At 39.9% G+C, this 16,479-nt stretch overlaps 1 protein-coding gene across 3 annotated transcripts in view; it reads left to right on the top strand.

Moving 5' to 3' along the window:
* SMOC2 (SPARC related modular calcium binding 2) overlaps window positions 1-16,479 on the top strand; it is a 174,318-nt gene that overhangs the window by 123,782 nt on the left and 34,057 nt on the right. For all 3 annotated transcript variants that reach the window (XM_075924671.2, XM_006121968.5, XM_006121969.5), the window contains exon 9: window positions 6,358-6,440. In XM_075924671.2, the coding sequence (XP_075780786.1) occupies window positions 6,358-6,440 (83 nt within the window). The remainder of the gene's footprint in view (window positions 1-6,357; window positions 6,441-16,479) is intronic.

Genomic DNA, 16,479 nt, shown 5'->3' on the forward strand with positions numbered 1-16,479 from the left:
TGTATATCAGTTAGACATTTTAAGATATGACTGGGTATATGTGGACACTGGGAGCACATGTAACGGGCATGTCCAATAAGCGGAGCAGTTAAATATAAAATTGTAGGGAGGCAGAATAAGCATGTGCAAGTACGGACAGAGGAGGTAGAAGAGATTTTTTTCCCCAGTCTTCTATGAAAAAGCACACTTGTTTATTGTTCAGAACTTAAGCTTTCCCAGGAAGCAGTCTAAATTCAGATGCTGCAGCTTTCAGCTACTGCATAAAAACCTGAAAGCATATTTCCCCAGAAACAATCCTCATCTAGATTCACTGAGCAGAGTGAAATGCAAATATTAAAAAAGCACAGTAACAGATGAAAAGCATACTAGATTTTCAATTTATTTAACAGTCATCTATGAGCTGATTAGTAATTATTTTTAAGGGGACATGGTAAGGTTAAAGGTCATAGCTGATAGTTTAAAAAACAAGTGAGATGGATGGTCTAACAAAATAATGGGATTTATGAGTTCAGGAGGAACAACCTTAATATTAGCTTTGTTATGGCTTGTCATCACAATGTATGGCCTTGATCCTGCAAACACACGCTGGCATTTACTCACATGAGTAATCCCACTGAAGTCTGTGGGGCTATTCATATGTGTAACTCTTCAAAAGATAGAATCCTATAACTATTAAAAGTTTCTAACATGATGAAAGGATTTTAAACAACTCGTCTCTAGCCAAATGAATCTAAAAAGGGTATGTAGGTTCAGTTCAGAAAAGAACCAACAAGTTCTTTGATCACCAAATGGAGCTGAAAATCTGCTAAAAATATGCTTGAAATATAAGAAGTATTTGCACTGTTTCAGTAAAGTAAACCATTCAGTAAACCATTAAAATTTAAAAAGGGTGTCACAAGGAGGAAGGAGAAAATTTGTTCCTCTTGGTTTCTAAGGACAGGACAAGGAGTAATGGGCTTAAAGTGCAGCAGGGGAGGTTTAGATTGGACATTAGGAAAAAATTCCTAACTGTCAGGGTGGTCAAATATTGGAATAAATTGCCAAGGGAGGTGGTGGAATCTCCCTCTCTGGAGATATTTAAGAACAGGTTAGATAGACATCTGTCAGGGATGGTGTAAACGAAGCTTGGTCCTGCCTTGAGGGCGGGGGTCTGGACTTGATGACCTCTTGAGGTCCCTTCCAGTCCTATTATTCTATGATTCTATGAAAATGTCAACATTTGCCAGTTGTCTCTCAGATACTAAAGGTGCCTCCTGTATTGACCATGGGAAACAAATGAAGTGCTCTTGGATACACACAACTGTTATAAACGTTAACTTTGTAAAAAAAAATGAGGACCACTGTACTTCCTCCTCTATGTCCCTGCTGAAACCAAAAAGTGGAGAGGAATATAGAAATGAAAATAAACATTTTTGAAAAAGCATAGGGATGAAACCAATAGGATTCCATAGAAATGTAATGAGGTTCTACAGAAATCAATCCAAAATCCTATCAAATTTGACATTTTCTCAATGTTTTATAAACTATCCTATAGAATTGGGTATCTGTAGTATAACTCTCTGTTAAATTCAGTAGAGTAATGCAAACAAAAATACAGAAAAGTGAAAGTTATCTATTGTTTTTCAGGGGAGGGGTAGGCAATAAAATGGTGCAATCCCCCATCCCAGCGCAGGTGCAAGTAAATATGGTAGCATGGGGGCCTGCCAGGGGCTAGCCCTGGCAGACCATATCTGGCCCACATACTAGTATTTGCCCACCCCTGTTCTAGGGGATTCCCATAAGAGAGGTTTTTTTTTAAAAAAAAAATCACACACAGAAAATTTTTTGAGCCTTAATAAAGATTCAGTTTGGGTTCAGTTGACTGTCTTACCCGACCACAACATATTTCATGATAAGACTGGTTAAAACTTCAATCCACATTTCTGCTGGCAGAATAATCTATTTGGGGGAAGAATACACCTGCGAAGCAAATCGCGAAGTAACCTAAAATTAAATTATTAGACTTGGTTGCGTTATCACTTCTAGCATTTTTCATCTCTATTATGGCCCACTTTGCAAACTAATACAAATAGCGCCCGGAACAGCGATAGCTGTATCACTAGGCCGGCGGTAGTAATTTCCCATGTGCTATGTAACACCAGGCAGAGATGAAATACCCTGTCTTGTATACTGTATGTTTCTGAGAAAATGGCTTTTTAAATTGTGGGAGCAGCTTTGGTCTCTGTGGAGCTTACATTGTGACTGTTTGCCAGGTGTAATTTCCCTTGGTTAATCAGTAATCAGCCAATGGTAAAAGCAACCATCTTCCTTGTCACAGCTCATATTTCTTTGATTGTCAGTTGTGAACGGGGACTAAATCTCACAGTAACTGCTAGTGAATCAGGCCTGACACTGATACATAATCCACTGCCAGCCGCATGATCAAAGCCCCATTTTCTTACATTGTCTGTGAGCTTTCACTTGGTAGGAGACAGATGGCACTTAAGAGTTAAAGACTGGCAAAAAGGGAAGCAAAAGGAGATCCTCTTTTAGATAGCTCTCAGACAGGTTTCTTATGTGCATTTTTATGTTTAATAAAAGGACAGTGGATTGATGAAATCATATGATCAGAACCAAAAGGCAGAGGACCTGGTTCTCTTCCACACCGTGCGAAGTGGGTGTAATATTCTACTTTTCCAGTTAAGGAGTGTTTTACACCCATTTTCCACAGGTCTAACTGACTCTACAAGGTGCAAGGCAATGGAAAAATCAAGTCTAATTTCTTTGAGAGACGGAAAAAAAACCCAGGAAAGTGTAACTCCAAATCTGCAGAATGCTAAGCTAGTACCATATGCTCTGAGGCAACAAACACAATAGCGTTACTGTAAACTCCCTAGTGCAATCAGTCTCTCTTTTGGTCTAAAACAAAAAAAGGCTTCAGTGCTAGCTTTCTGCATTCAGTTCTTTGGTAATTCAGGAGCACTGGAAGTTCCAAATGTGTGATTATAGAACTCCAGTAAACATAGCCTGATACTGGTCTGGGCAGGGGCTGGGCTACAGAATTGCTCTAAGTTATATCACCTGCAACTAGTAGCTACTGTGGCCAAAGATCTGCTTGAACTTTGCTCCGAAGCTTCCTATGGTTGGCAGAGGGCATAGACCCAGCTATAAATAGTTAAGTACAATGGAGCCCATCACATTCATGACCCAAATATCATTGACATTTGAAATATCAGCATAGACTTTAAGGACTGGAAGGGACTCAAGAGATCTTCTAGTCCAGTGGTTCTCAAAGTTTTTGGCTAATGGAAACTCACCGTTAATTACATAATTGCACTGGAGTAATTTTGCTAGTGCTGCAGGTAGGAAGAATGGTTTAATTTAACCACTAAAATGAAATATTCACTTAAATTATTAAACAGACTAAGTGCTTTAATTCTCTCATGTTAGTTGATCAAACTTCAGTTTATATAAAGTAAAACATTCATTTTTGTCTAACACAAAAGTTTTTTATTTTTTTCTTTATTTATGGCTGGGTCGGGGAACCTTTTTTGGGTGGGGGGGGGCACTGATCCACAGAAAAATCAGTTGGGGACCACAAAAGTGAGAAAAAAACCCTCACTCACACCCCAACCCTCACTAATGTGGCCCCCAGCTGAGACATTACACTCCTCCAGCCCTTCCTGGGGAGCGGGAGGGAGGACTGAGGTTCATGGCTTCCCATAGTCCAGATTTATTCTTCTGGAGTTCCAGGGGTCAGTGAAATTTGTAGACCCCTTTAGGCTCTGGAGTTGGGACAAAAATGAGGGCTTCAGTGTGTGGGACAAGGCTGCCAGCCAGAGGGATAGGGTGCAGGATCTGGGTGGGAGGTGGGGTACAGGAGGGATTGAGGGTGCAAGGTCTAGGTGGGAGGTGTGGTGCAGGAGGGGGTGAGGGTGAGAGATCTGGATGGGAGGTAAGGTGCGGAGCAGGCTGGTATTAGGGTGTCTGGCCAGGGGGAAAGAGCAAGAGCAAGGGAAGGTGCAGTGAGAGAGACCAGGAGGGAGGATACAGGAGCAAGGATGCGTGTAGGAACAGGCTACAGACAGGGTTTCTGTCCAGGGTGAAGGATGCAGGATCAGGCAGCGGGTCTCAGTGGGTTTGTGTGAGAAGGCTGGGAGTTTGGGGGTCTGGGCCTGAGGGGGAACTTGCCTTCATGCCCTGCACCACTCCAGGCACAGCCTCTCGCTACTCCTATTGGCTGCATTCCAGACAATGGGAACATCGGGGAAAGCCTCCAGGCAGCGAGCACACCCACGTGCTGCTATTTCCTCAACAGGGGAGGGGAAGAGCTTCTTCACCAAAAGCAGATCGTGCAGCAAGGCTCGGGGATTTCTCTTCCCTTCCCAAATGGAAAGCCGGTGATGACACTCCAACCTCGCGGGGGAAGTGGGGAGGAGTGGGAGGCTGGAGCACCAGCGTGGGCTCCCCACTGTGAGGGAAAGGTGGGGATTGAACTCAAGCCGCAGACCATTTGAAAGGTGGCCGTGGCCCACTAGTTTGAGAACCACTGTTCTTGTCTAGTCACCGGTACTCATGACAGGACCATCTAGACCTTTCATGACTGATATTTGTCTAAGGGTGTGTCTAGACTACCTAGTTTTGTCGACAAAAGTCCACTTTTGTCGACAAAACTATACCAGCGTCTACACTACCGCCGAGTTCTGTCGACATAACGTCAACAGAACTCAGCAGTTTTGTCGATGCTGGTATACCTCATTTTACGAGGCATAACACCTTCTGTCGACAGAACTCTGTCGACAGAAGGTGTTATTGCCTGTAACGTTGCGTCCAGACTACGGAGTTCTGTCGACAAAGCAGCTTGCTTTGTCGACAGAAATCAATGTGTCTGTACGCTCTTTGTCGACGGAAGTTTTGTCGACATTATCTGTCGACAAAACTTCCGTCGACAAAATGCGATAGTCTAGACATACCCTAACTTGTTCTTAAATCTCCAACGATGGAGATTCCACAGCTTCCCTAGGCAATTTATTGTTTTGCTTAACTACCATGACAGATGGGAATTGCCCTTCCTGCAGTATAAGACCATTGCTTCTTGTCATACCTTCACAGATTAAGAAAATGTTTCTCCCTCCTCTCTGTAAAAATCTCGTAGAGTGATGCTTGAAAACTGTTATATCCCCTCTCAGTCTTCCCTTTTCCAGACTAAACAAACCCACGTTTTCCAATCTTCCTTCGTAGGTTGTACTTTCTAGACCTTTAATGACTTTTGTTGATCTTCGGAGTTAATTCAATTTGTCCACCTCTTTCCTGAAATGTGTCACCCAGAACTGGACATAACACTCCACTTGAAGCCTAATCAATACTGAGTAAAACAGCTTCATGTGTCTTGCTGACAACATCCCTGCTAATACATACTCCTACAGTGCAGTCGTTTTTCTGCTGTAACTATGCTAAGAGATGGTCCCTAGCAACAGGAAGCATCAAAACTCACAACATGTTGCATTTGAAGGTGGAGATGGGGCTGTAAAATACAGAAGAGATAATCTTCATTACATAGCATCTTTCACAAGACCATGGGAGAGACAGCACAGTTGGTAGCATTTGCTAAAGTTACTTGCAGAGGGCAAAACAGCACAGGGTTTCTTGTTGCCGTCTGTGACTAACAGACTTGCCGTAATTAAAAAAATTAGAAAGAAATGAGATATATCAAATACATCAAGATACATCATGTATCAAGCTGTAACAGAAGATCAATGGAGTCCATTCCACTCTCCAGGTCAAATCATCCCAATGTATCTCCTCTTCTTCCACACTTTTCTGTAACTGCTAGTTATTATGGTCAGCCTTTCTTACATAAGCGAATGCTTGTTCCAGAAACAATATTCTAATACACAATTTTAGTATTGTGACATCTACCAAGCCTAGTACCAGGTTATTGTGTGGAGGGCTAAAATTGTTTTTTTCAGGAACACCAGAACCTGAATAATATGCCAGCTGCCAAACTCGTAACATGGTTTACAGCTTTCTGCACCAGTGTTTTGGTATGTGGGAGGAACTTAACTTTCTTTCTTGTATTGGGTTTCCTCATGTTTCTTCACTGCCTTGTTTCTCTGTTTAGTGGGCTCACTAATACTTTCCTAGTGTTGTGAGGAGAAAGGAGTTAATATTTGCAGTGGGGGTCTCTGGAAGATAGACACAACATATCATTTCATTTCTGTCTATGTCCTTACAGGACTCTAATGAGAACAAAATTACCCAGTTTCTGCTCTGAGAAAATGAGGTATAATTTTAGTGTAACCATAGAGTTTGAAAGAAAAATAAATCTAAATTAAGTTGGTTTCAGCTTATTTTTCCGTCTATTTGCTTTTCCTGTAGGTATGAACAACCTAAGTGTGATAACAGTGCCAGAGCTCATCCAACCAAAACAAAGGATTTGTACAAGGGCCGCCAACTTCAAGGTCAGTGTAATAGATGAGTATTGCAGCACATTTTTCAGTGTCATTTAACCATTGCGATAACTAGGAGGAGTTTCTTGCTCTAAAATAAATAATGCCGGGATGGTGCTACATTGGCCTGTCATTGACTGAAACTGAAGAATGGAGTTTTGAATTTAGATAGCTGTAGATAAAGGGTGTAGACCCGTGGTTCCCAACCTTTTCCAGATGGGGACCCATTTTGACAATTCAGGGCAATTAAAATAATTTGTGAATGGCTTCTTAGGAGCCACCTGGGGAAACACCTGGTGGCCCTTTTGAAATGTAATGGTGACCCATATTTGGGTCCCAACTCATAGCTTGCGATGCCTTGGTGTAGACATATTGTGAGATGCTGTGAGATTTTCTTGGTCAGGCTCTGATTTTGCTGACACTGACATCAGTACAATTCAGGATCAGGCCTTTTATTATAGTTGTGTAACATTGGGTCTACAAAATAGGATCTGTGATATCAGCTGCTGTTAAAGGAAATTATGGACCACTCAAAAGTAGGAGAATAAGAAAAAGCAAATAGTTTGGAATTTGTTTTTGTCAGTGCTGTGGGAAATGTCTCCCTTCACCTTTAGGGAAATTTCTAAACATTTATGCTGAACTAAAAATGCTATGAAGTTCATCTTCATTAAAGTGTGCATTAAAATTACCTGTTTAGAAAACAAATGTACTTACAAAGAATAACTTCAAAAGAAATAGAATCAACAAATGCAAACTATATCTAGTCAGACTATAAGTAATTACATGTTATGTCCATTATGGAAGAAAGTATAATGTATACTCATTGAAAACATGAATGGCATCTCTCATCCCTAAGATAAAACCCTTATGTTGGACTGAAATTTATGCCTGTAGTATGAATTTCATGGCTCCTTGCAAACATCCCTGTTCTGTTTCATTATGAAAATGGGCATGCAGTGTTTAAGTGTTCTATGGGAACATCTAAATGCCAACATAGAATAAACATTGAAATTCAGCACAAGGCCCTCAAATAGGGCTTAACTGGGTCTCATATGGTGAACAGGTCATGGGCTAACCTGCTTCACAGTGGTGAATTTCATCAGCAGTGCCAATAGTTACACCAGGAATCACTTTGACCCATAACTCAGTAGCCTGCTCCTTGAAGCTTACAGGTGACAGGCCATTGACATCATTGAGGGCCAGGACACCATGACTCCAGTATTTTAATGACTTCCAAGAAACTAAATGTGAAGTAACGCCATTCTCTGACCCTTCTCTACTTGTAGTTGGAAAATCTGAATAGTTTGTACAAAGTCTGCATACTGTATCCATGTGTAAAGAATATATTTCTGGATAGCTCAGCTGAAGAAACAGATTTATATTTGGTTCCGAGTATAGAGGCCTTTTGTCATACAGATCTCTGGCAAAAATCTTTGAAGAAACATGAGAAAGAGAGAGAGAGAGAGAGAGAGAGAGAGAGATGGGGGAGGGGGATAAAGCCAGTAAGTCAGTTCTCTCACTTCTCTTTACCTAAACTGGCAGTGTATTTGTGCAGTGCAAAAATGAAGATTTGACCAAAGACAGGGACTTCCTGCAGTGAGAGCTTTCCATGCTATAAGCTCCTACCTGGTAATTTCATTTTGGTTTAGTAGGCAATGAGCTTTGATGCTTTCCCTCCACCCCACAGTATTTTGCATTCTGTCAGCTTTAACCACACAAACTGCTGCTGAAGCGTGAACTCATAACTACAGTGAATCCTACGTGCCATGGATTCAGTTGCCTATATTTATGTTGCTTACCCTTAAATAACCTTTGACTTCCAAGTGCTCCATACTATTTTAATCTAAGGCAGGTAGCTCTGGTTAAGTCAGTATAACTACTCACACTGTAAAGATAGCAAGATTTTTAAAAGCTGCTTTGCTGTTGATTATTTCTCTACTTCAGTTAGGAAAGATTGGCCATATCCTCAGAGGGAATAAATAAGGAGAGCGCCATTCACTTCAGCGGAGCTATGTGGATTTACACCAGCTGTCAAATATGTTTAGATTTTTTTTTAAATCAATTTGTAAATATTAATCACTTTTTACAGTGGCAAAATTTCAAGGGCAAGGCATGAAATCTTGATTTAATTGAAGTTGGTAGCAAAATTCCCACTGACTTCAAGGGGACCAAGATATCACTCAACACCCTAAGTGTTGCACTAGAGAATCCCACATTTCTATATGCTCATGAAACACTTATTTGAATGATTCATACATCCTGTATCTTTACAATTGGCCTGGAAATGACATGAGAATATTCCCTCTCATTAGAGTTCTGGAACTTGTTTGATTTCCTGGTTGTTTTTCCTTAAGAAATTTCTGCTTGAGTGTCCTAATTTTGGTCAAGACCAGAAAGATGCATGAAAATGAACCCCAGATACATTTTGTTAATTTGGAAGAACTTCTTCCAACTCACTGAAAGACATTAAATCATACCATGTAGCTGCCTCTCCTCCTGCCCTCTTTTTGCCTTCCCCTCCAAATCCCCGCAGGTTTCTGGGTTTCCAACACTTTATTCTATGGAACAGAAGGCAATATCTGGGGCAGTATTTTACTACCCATGATGAATGTGTGCGTTCTTTTTGGACAATTCTTAAGTTCTAAATATATTGTGGCTACTTTAAGGACTCAGGGTTTCTAACAAAGACCATCCACTGCGAGCTGTTAAATGGGTACAAAATGAAGCTTAGCCAAGGCCATGTGTATTGTGATGGAAGGAGCAGAAATACTTTTGATAATCTGTTACAAAGGTTTAATGGTCTGTCCTGTACTTCTGAGAATCTTGCTCTTTGGAGGCTATAAAACAAAATTAGGCAAACTGTGGAAATGCCAAACAATCAGTTTTTGTAACTGTTACTCTTGCAGATTGTAAGTAAGTATGGAGAATTTCAAGATTTTGTTCCCTCTTATGCATGGATTGAAAAACACTAGAAAGGAAAGACTTGTACTGGGGTTATCACAGACTGACTAGGCATATGACAGAATAAGGCTGATAGTATCTGGAACCAGGGCTTCAAGTTAATTTCAAACTTTCCTAAAAGAACATCTGTCTTTACATTACAATGAGCTAATGCCAGATCGCTGCAGGTAGCTAGCTGTTAAGGGCCTAGTTCTATTATCCTTTCACTTGCTGAGAATTTATACCAAGTATACTCCCAGGCTACGTCTACACTGGCCCCTTTTCCGGAAGGGGCATGTAAATTTCAGCAGTCGTCGTAGGGAAATCCGCGGGGGATTTAAATATCCCCCGCGGCATTTAAATAAAAATGTCCGCCGCTTTTTTCCAGCTTTTAAAAAAGCTGGAAAAGAGCGTCTAGACTGGCCCCGATCCTCCGGAAAAAGTGCCCTTTTCCGGAGGCTCTTATTCTTACTTCAAAAAAGCGGCGGACATTTTTATTTAAATGCCGCGGGGGATATTTAAATCCCCCGCGGATTTCCCTACGACGACTGCTGAAATTTACATGCCCCTTACGGAAGAGGGGCCAGTGTAGACGTAGCCCCATGGAACACAATAGCATTATTCTTAAAATTGGTACTGGGTGAGAATAGCAACAGTGGAGTAATAAAGCCCATTGCGAGTAATAAAGAAACTCTGTATCTTCTGTGTACAATTTTATAAGAGTGATAGAAATGTAGCCGTGTTAGTCTGGTGTAGCTGAAGCAAAATACAGGACTATGTAGCACTTTAAAGACTAACAAGATGGTTTATTAGATGATGAGCTTTCGTGGGCCAGACCCACTTCCTCAGATCAAATAGTGGAAGAAAATAGTCACAACCATATATACCAAAGGATACAATTTAAAAAATATGAACACATATGAAACTTTTATAAGATGTATTATAGGTTCATCCAGGAATGTTCTGCCTTTCAATAACTTGTATTGATAACACAGAACTGGAAGGAACCTCCTAGCTCACTGAGTACAGTCCCCTGCTATCACAGGCAACTCCATTGTAGAATCCCATTCATAAACTTATCAAACTCATTTACAAGTAAAACTTAAAAAACAACAAATACTCTAATAGGTTTTGTGCCCACAAAAGTTCACACCATCTACATGTTTTGTTAGTCTTTAAAGTGCTACTAGATTATTTGTTGTTTTTAAAGTTTTTCCTGTTACAGACTAACTCGGCTACCCCTCTGAAGCTTTTACAAGTAGTTAGGCTGTTTGCCTCCACTATTCCTACTGAAAGTTGATTTCAGAATCTCACTCCTCTGATGATTAGAAGCCTTCTTCTGATTTCCTGCCTAAGTTTATTCATGGTCTTTTTATATCTATTTGTTCTTGTGACAACATTTTCCTTTAGCTTAAGGATCATTTCTTCCTCCACGATATTTGTCATTACATATCCCCAAAGCCTTTAGGTACAAAAGCTCCAATGTAAAAAGTTAATATTTCAGTCTAATAATGAAAGAAAAAATATGATAACCCACAGAGATGTGTTAACTTGCAACTCATTCAGGAAGTTTTCCTTGGGTGATTTTATGAGCAAGTGCACGGAAGACCTATTTCCAGAGTGTTCATCACAATGTCATAGGAGTTGCAGGGGTGACCGCATTTATCATTTATTGGAGCAGCTGGGGGAATGATTTGAGCAGTAATGCACTGCTATCCAAAAAGTCGTGTGGCAGACTGCAGTATCAAATATTCTGGGCTTTCAAAGTTGGCAGATGTGTGACATTACAGCTGAGTGTTGCAATAGGAAAGGAGTATTTAATATGCTCGTTGCCAAAATGTGAGTGGCAGAAGCCTTTTGTACAGAACTCAGACTTGAAATGCTGTAGTTTTGCCTATCTGCCAGTCTCAACACAAAGTCAAGTTTGATCTTGAACATGCTGTTCACACTCCAAATCTTCATATGGGCTTAGGGAGGACAAAGTGTGAATAGTCCTTGTTTTGGTCCCCTGTATAGGACTGAATGTCAACGTAAGTGAACACATGCTAACTTGAAATAATACATAATGGTATGGAAGATGCTTCTGAACATAGCTAATTGAACATTTTCCAGCAACACTTTCTTTTGTTGCAAGATTGGGTCTGACTTTTTCCTCTGTCCACAAAAAGCATCTGCTTTCTGTGGAATTTTATTTTTTTACTCATTATTGACACCTGAAAACTAACAAGCAAGAAGGTGCAGCATGAAAGATTTTGTGGTGAGGATTACATTTCCTAGCTAGAAGTATGATTATCTTGCAAAGGAAAAATGAAGATGCACGTAGACACGAACTAGCCTGGATTTTCACTTAGCTCTTATTTTCCGTGGTTTTGTGGCTTTAAACAAGACCATTAATATTATTTAAATTTAATTTTCATTTATTCATTTTTCCATTTTCTTTAACCCTGTTTTTAAAAAGTTCCTATAGTCATGAGACTTCTTCTCATAGCAAGGGCTAACTGGGGATGGGCAGTGGGGAAATTTAGTTTGAAAGTTACCACAACTGTAACTCAATTTACTGGCTTGAGTTCATAAGGGTTCATGTAATAAATCCATGTACTAAAAAATATCCCGAAGGTGCCAGATTTGTGTTTTAACATTTTAATCTAATTCTTCATTTCTAAATATTTCCTTAGGGCCAGATGATGATCTCAGTTATACCAGTAGAAATCAAGATTAGCTTGCAAACTTCATTTCAATTATTCTGAATTATTACAGGTGAAATGCTATTTTGATTTAAACCAATGACAGTTTTATCCTTCCTGGCTGTTCCTTGCATCTCCTAGAAGACCAGCTCCAGATGCTTCCTGCTAAAATATTGGCGCCTAATTAGGTAGCACATTAATTTGAAGAAAGGATCCTATAACACTTCTCAGAAAAGATCAATATTTGTCTCACGGTATCCGCAGCTTAACTGGCACCTGAAAGGTTTAGTGTTTAATATTGAGTTCATTCAAAAAACATCCCAGCATAAGCACAATCTGAGCTAGTAAAATTTCCATTAGATTTCCAAAAGTTCTCTCTCAGACTAAATTCTGAATTCACAGTTTGAAAGTGAAATATGGAAAGAGAACAGGATGTTCTGATGAGGGCCAAAAATGATAGTTCATACTAGACAGACAACACTTGGCATACAATTTTTCATTGGCTGACTGTACTAATGTGGTGCTTCAAGTCCTAGCCCTGAACAACTTGTACTGTGCAGAACACCACTCATGATTTGAGTTTTGTAGGAATGTTGCATAGATAAATACAGCTTTTTTTGGCTTTTGGCAATTCATTTTCATCCCATAGTTTCACAGGGATGTTAGTGTTCACTGCCTGTCCATGTAGAATGATGCCAGCACTGAGCGGCAGACAGTCTTCAGATATATTCTTCAATGTTTCAATGCTCATTACTTTGCTTATTTTTAAAGGCATTAATTCATTAAGTTTATATCTCTGAATATAAGGGTATATTCCTATATTCCCATCAGCCTCTGATGTGAAAGCATCTGCTCAGCTGGCACATTTCTTTCACTACTGAATTGTGACTTTTAAAGAATTATAGACTATATTTTTATGATGTATCCAACTTTTTCACTGACAGATATTTAAAATATCCTTTGTTACTGTGGCATAAGCTCAGAGGGGTCCAATCTAGAAGTTTTCTGGCAAAACAGTTAAGTTGATAAGTGTTATGTAGATCTTAGCAAGAAAAGAACTGGTAACTTGCATAATCGGTAACTATTGTCTGAGACCTGTCTATTTTAAAACTTAGATCCATATCTCTAGAACATAGTGGTACAAAATGACAGCTATCTATCATTATACATACACATAAAGTGGGTAAAAAAAAATCACACAAATGGAAGTTTGGAATAGAACACTGAAGACAGTATGGGCAAGATAGGTACGAAAGATGTGATCTGGTTGCAGAGGCAAAGGAAGACTGTAGAAATTCTGGATGTAGCAGAATTAATGTTCTATTGCACAAGATGGGGAGGACACTGTCTTCACAGAGCAACCACACTTGTTCTGAAGTGCTCTGAGCATTGCTCATCAAAGCTCCGTACGCCAACCACAGAGGGTTATTTGGGGAAGGAGCAATGATTGGTAGGGAAAGTAATTGGACTTAGGCAGGTAGATTTACTGGACATACCTCCTTACAGAGTGGGCGTGCTGCAAGATTTATGGCTGCTATCTGAGCCTACAATAGTAGCCCAAGAGCAGCAGAATCTGGGCAGAGAATTTTTCCCTCATCAGCCTATACCCGTTCATCTTGGTTTTGTGCTGGGAGGAGAATCTGGCTCTAATCTAATTAGATGACCATTTGCTTAATCTTTCTATGGGCAGATCAAGGAGGAGTATATGAAGGAGAGAGATCAGCAAATAACAAAAAGAGCTAGAATAATATGTTACTATTTTTGATATATTGCTATTACAATACAGGTATTCTAACACAATAGGCTTTAGGATGCACAGGAAGCCAAGGCCTGTAGTTATTTTTCATGGCTCTGTAACTCTTCATTCAGCGTTCTTGCTTCTTGCCATTTCACTAGTGATTTATCTCTGCCACAATTAACATTCGTTTCTTATTTTAGAATAAGAATCACCAAAACCCTAACTCCTGAGCTGTTTAATGCTCTAAGTTTAGTGACAGAAATACAAATCAAAGTTTACAGTAAAAGCAATTCAGCTAGCAATAAAGCAGCATTGGAAGACCTCGCTGTGCCAAAGCTAGCAAGAGAGAAAAGCTGGCTAATTAAAATGTGATATTACTGGCATGGCCACAGCATTTCCTTCACTGTTGAGTTAATAACTTTAAAAAAAATCTTGTATAGATTTTAAAGGGGTAAATTGGGAGCAATAAATTTGACTCCATTTGCTTTTCAGCACATTTTGTATTTGCATAGAGTGAGGCAGACATAAATTCTGCCCTCACAGCTTCCCATCGGAGCATTACATACTAAACCTGCTGCTGAATAATGTGGCCTTCCCATGTGATACACAGCAAGTCTGTCGTAGTGTTCCTTAAACTCTGATAAATCAGATTCTGGTTGCATTTTTGCAAATTATGGTTAAGAGAGAGAATGTTATTACTGGAAAATAAAGGCCAAATGGACATCACTGAAGCTCCATTGCAGTAAAAGGAGCTATGCCAATTTACAGCCAAAGAGCTGGACCTAGGAAACAATCCTGGCTGCACTGAAGTCAATGGGAATTTTGCCAGTGAGTTAAACAAGGCCAGGATTTCACCCCTAATATTTTTTAGGTGGGGAGAGGAATGAATATCTCTGGACTTCCATGATAAAGGTCTTGCAATGACCATATGTAACATATTGCTGGTTTTCCTCAGTGAGAATCATGGACTATCCTGAATGATGCATCTTTTGCAATAAAAATCAAAGCATCACTGCCAAAAAAACCCAAAACAAAACCCAAGAAAAAGCTTCCTTAATAACAAATCAAACATATTTCTAGGTGGATGTAATCCATTAAAACCAGAAACTGGAAAACACACGAACAGATTTTTATTAGCTTGTACACATCTAACATGACAACATCCTGGAAAACAGGATGGGGACATCCACTTTTAGGGCTGGTAAAAAATGTGTCACATTTTTTCTGATTTTTTTGAGGGATGGGGAGTCAAAATTTGGAAACTTTCCAACTGCCTCTGTTAAACTGTCCTTCATTTTCTGCAGCTGCCTGCTTACACACATTATAATTATGTTGTAAGAATCAGTTTAGGTAATCTGATTTAATTGTTACATCTGAATGAGAACTACCAACAACATCCATAAAAATAGTATTTTTTCCAAATTAGACAATGGTATAGAAGTATTATAATGCCATGCTAAGTCAGTCTGCAACAGGCTGTAGCCAGCAACCCCCACAAGCTGTACCACATTGTACATTGCCAGCACTCAAAAGGGTCTGAAATTGCCAATCAAACAAATGATATTCAAGAAACAGAGAAGGAAAGAGACACCCATATCCATGGAAAAAAGGAAAAAAAGAAGCTTCCAGTCTATCTAACCGAATGATCGCTAGAGGTGCAGATCATCAAAACTCATCTGAAATAAGATTGAGCATAATGGTGCGCCTGCTACCGATATTAGCCAACTTCAGTGGAAGCTGGATTGAAGCCAATGTCTCTCTTCTTGAAGAATTCCAGTGATGACATGTGAATAGCCAACTCACCAATGGGGCGTTATTAGTGGAGAAACAGTTCCAGTAAAGCTAAAGAGGCCATTAAAGTTTACTGGCAAACACCAGGGCTGGCCCACAACATTTTGGCACCTGAGGTGGGGAGCTCAAATGACACCCCCATACCCTCTCGCTTGGGCCAAAACTTTGAAAGGTCTTAATTCTGCCTTCTTCCTGTTCTACTCCTCTCATGGTACTACTCTGCTACCTACATATGTACCAGCAGCAGACATTTTCTACACTCTGGGTCCTAGTGGTGCCCCCCCATAGTCTGGCACCTAAAGCGGCTGCCTCAGTTTACCTCATGGTAAGGCCAGCCCTGGCAAATACACTAGTATAGCTGTGGCTCTTTGCTTTTTAAAAAAATAAATATTGCCTACATATGAGTTGAGGAGTGAAAAGAAAAGGAATAATGGCTCCAAATACCATTGAGTTGAATGAAGCCTTGGGTTTCACTCACCCCAAATCACTTCTTGGAACCAATTTGGCATTATTTACTGGTGACAAGGACTGAACCTAAAGAAATACTGTTGACTTTTTTAAAAGATTCCGGTTAGCTAGCATTCTGCTGCCTAAAAGCATGTAGCACTTACCTCTCTCTGGAGACAAAGAAGCTTCAGAATTCAGTACACTGATCCTCTCACTTGTCCTGCACATTAGTCATCATTTGACTGTAATAGAAGAAAAAATGGAAGTAAAAACATGCACACTGGATCTATAGGGGAATCTAAAAATTAAGGAATCCAAGGGAGAGGGTAGAGATGTATGTGAATTAAAAAGATTGCTCAGAAGAGAAAACCTGTAGTTATGGGGAAAGTTAGCCTGGCTTTTCTTTTGGAAGAAGTCTATATTAGACAATTAAAGAACCACAGAGCCCTGA

The sequence above is a fragment of the Pelodiscus sinensis genome, chromosome 3 (genome assembly GCF_052426305.1).
Source record: "Pelodiscus sinensis isolate ZL-2025 chromosome 3, ASM5242630v1, whole genome shotgun sequence".
Taxonomy (NCBI): Eukaryota; Metazoa; Chordata; order Testudines; family Trionychidae; genus Pelodiscus; species Pelodiscus sinensis.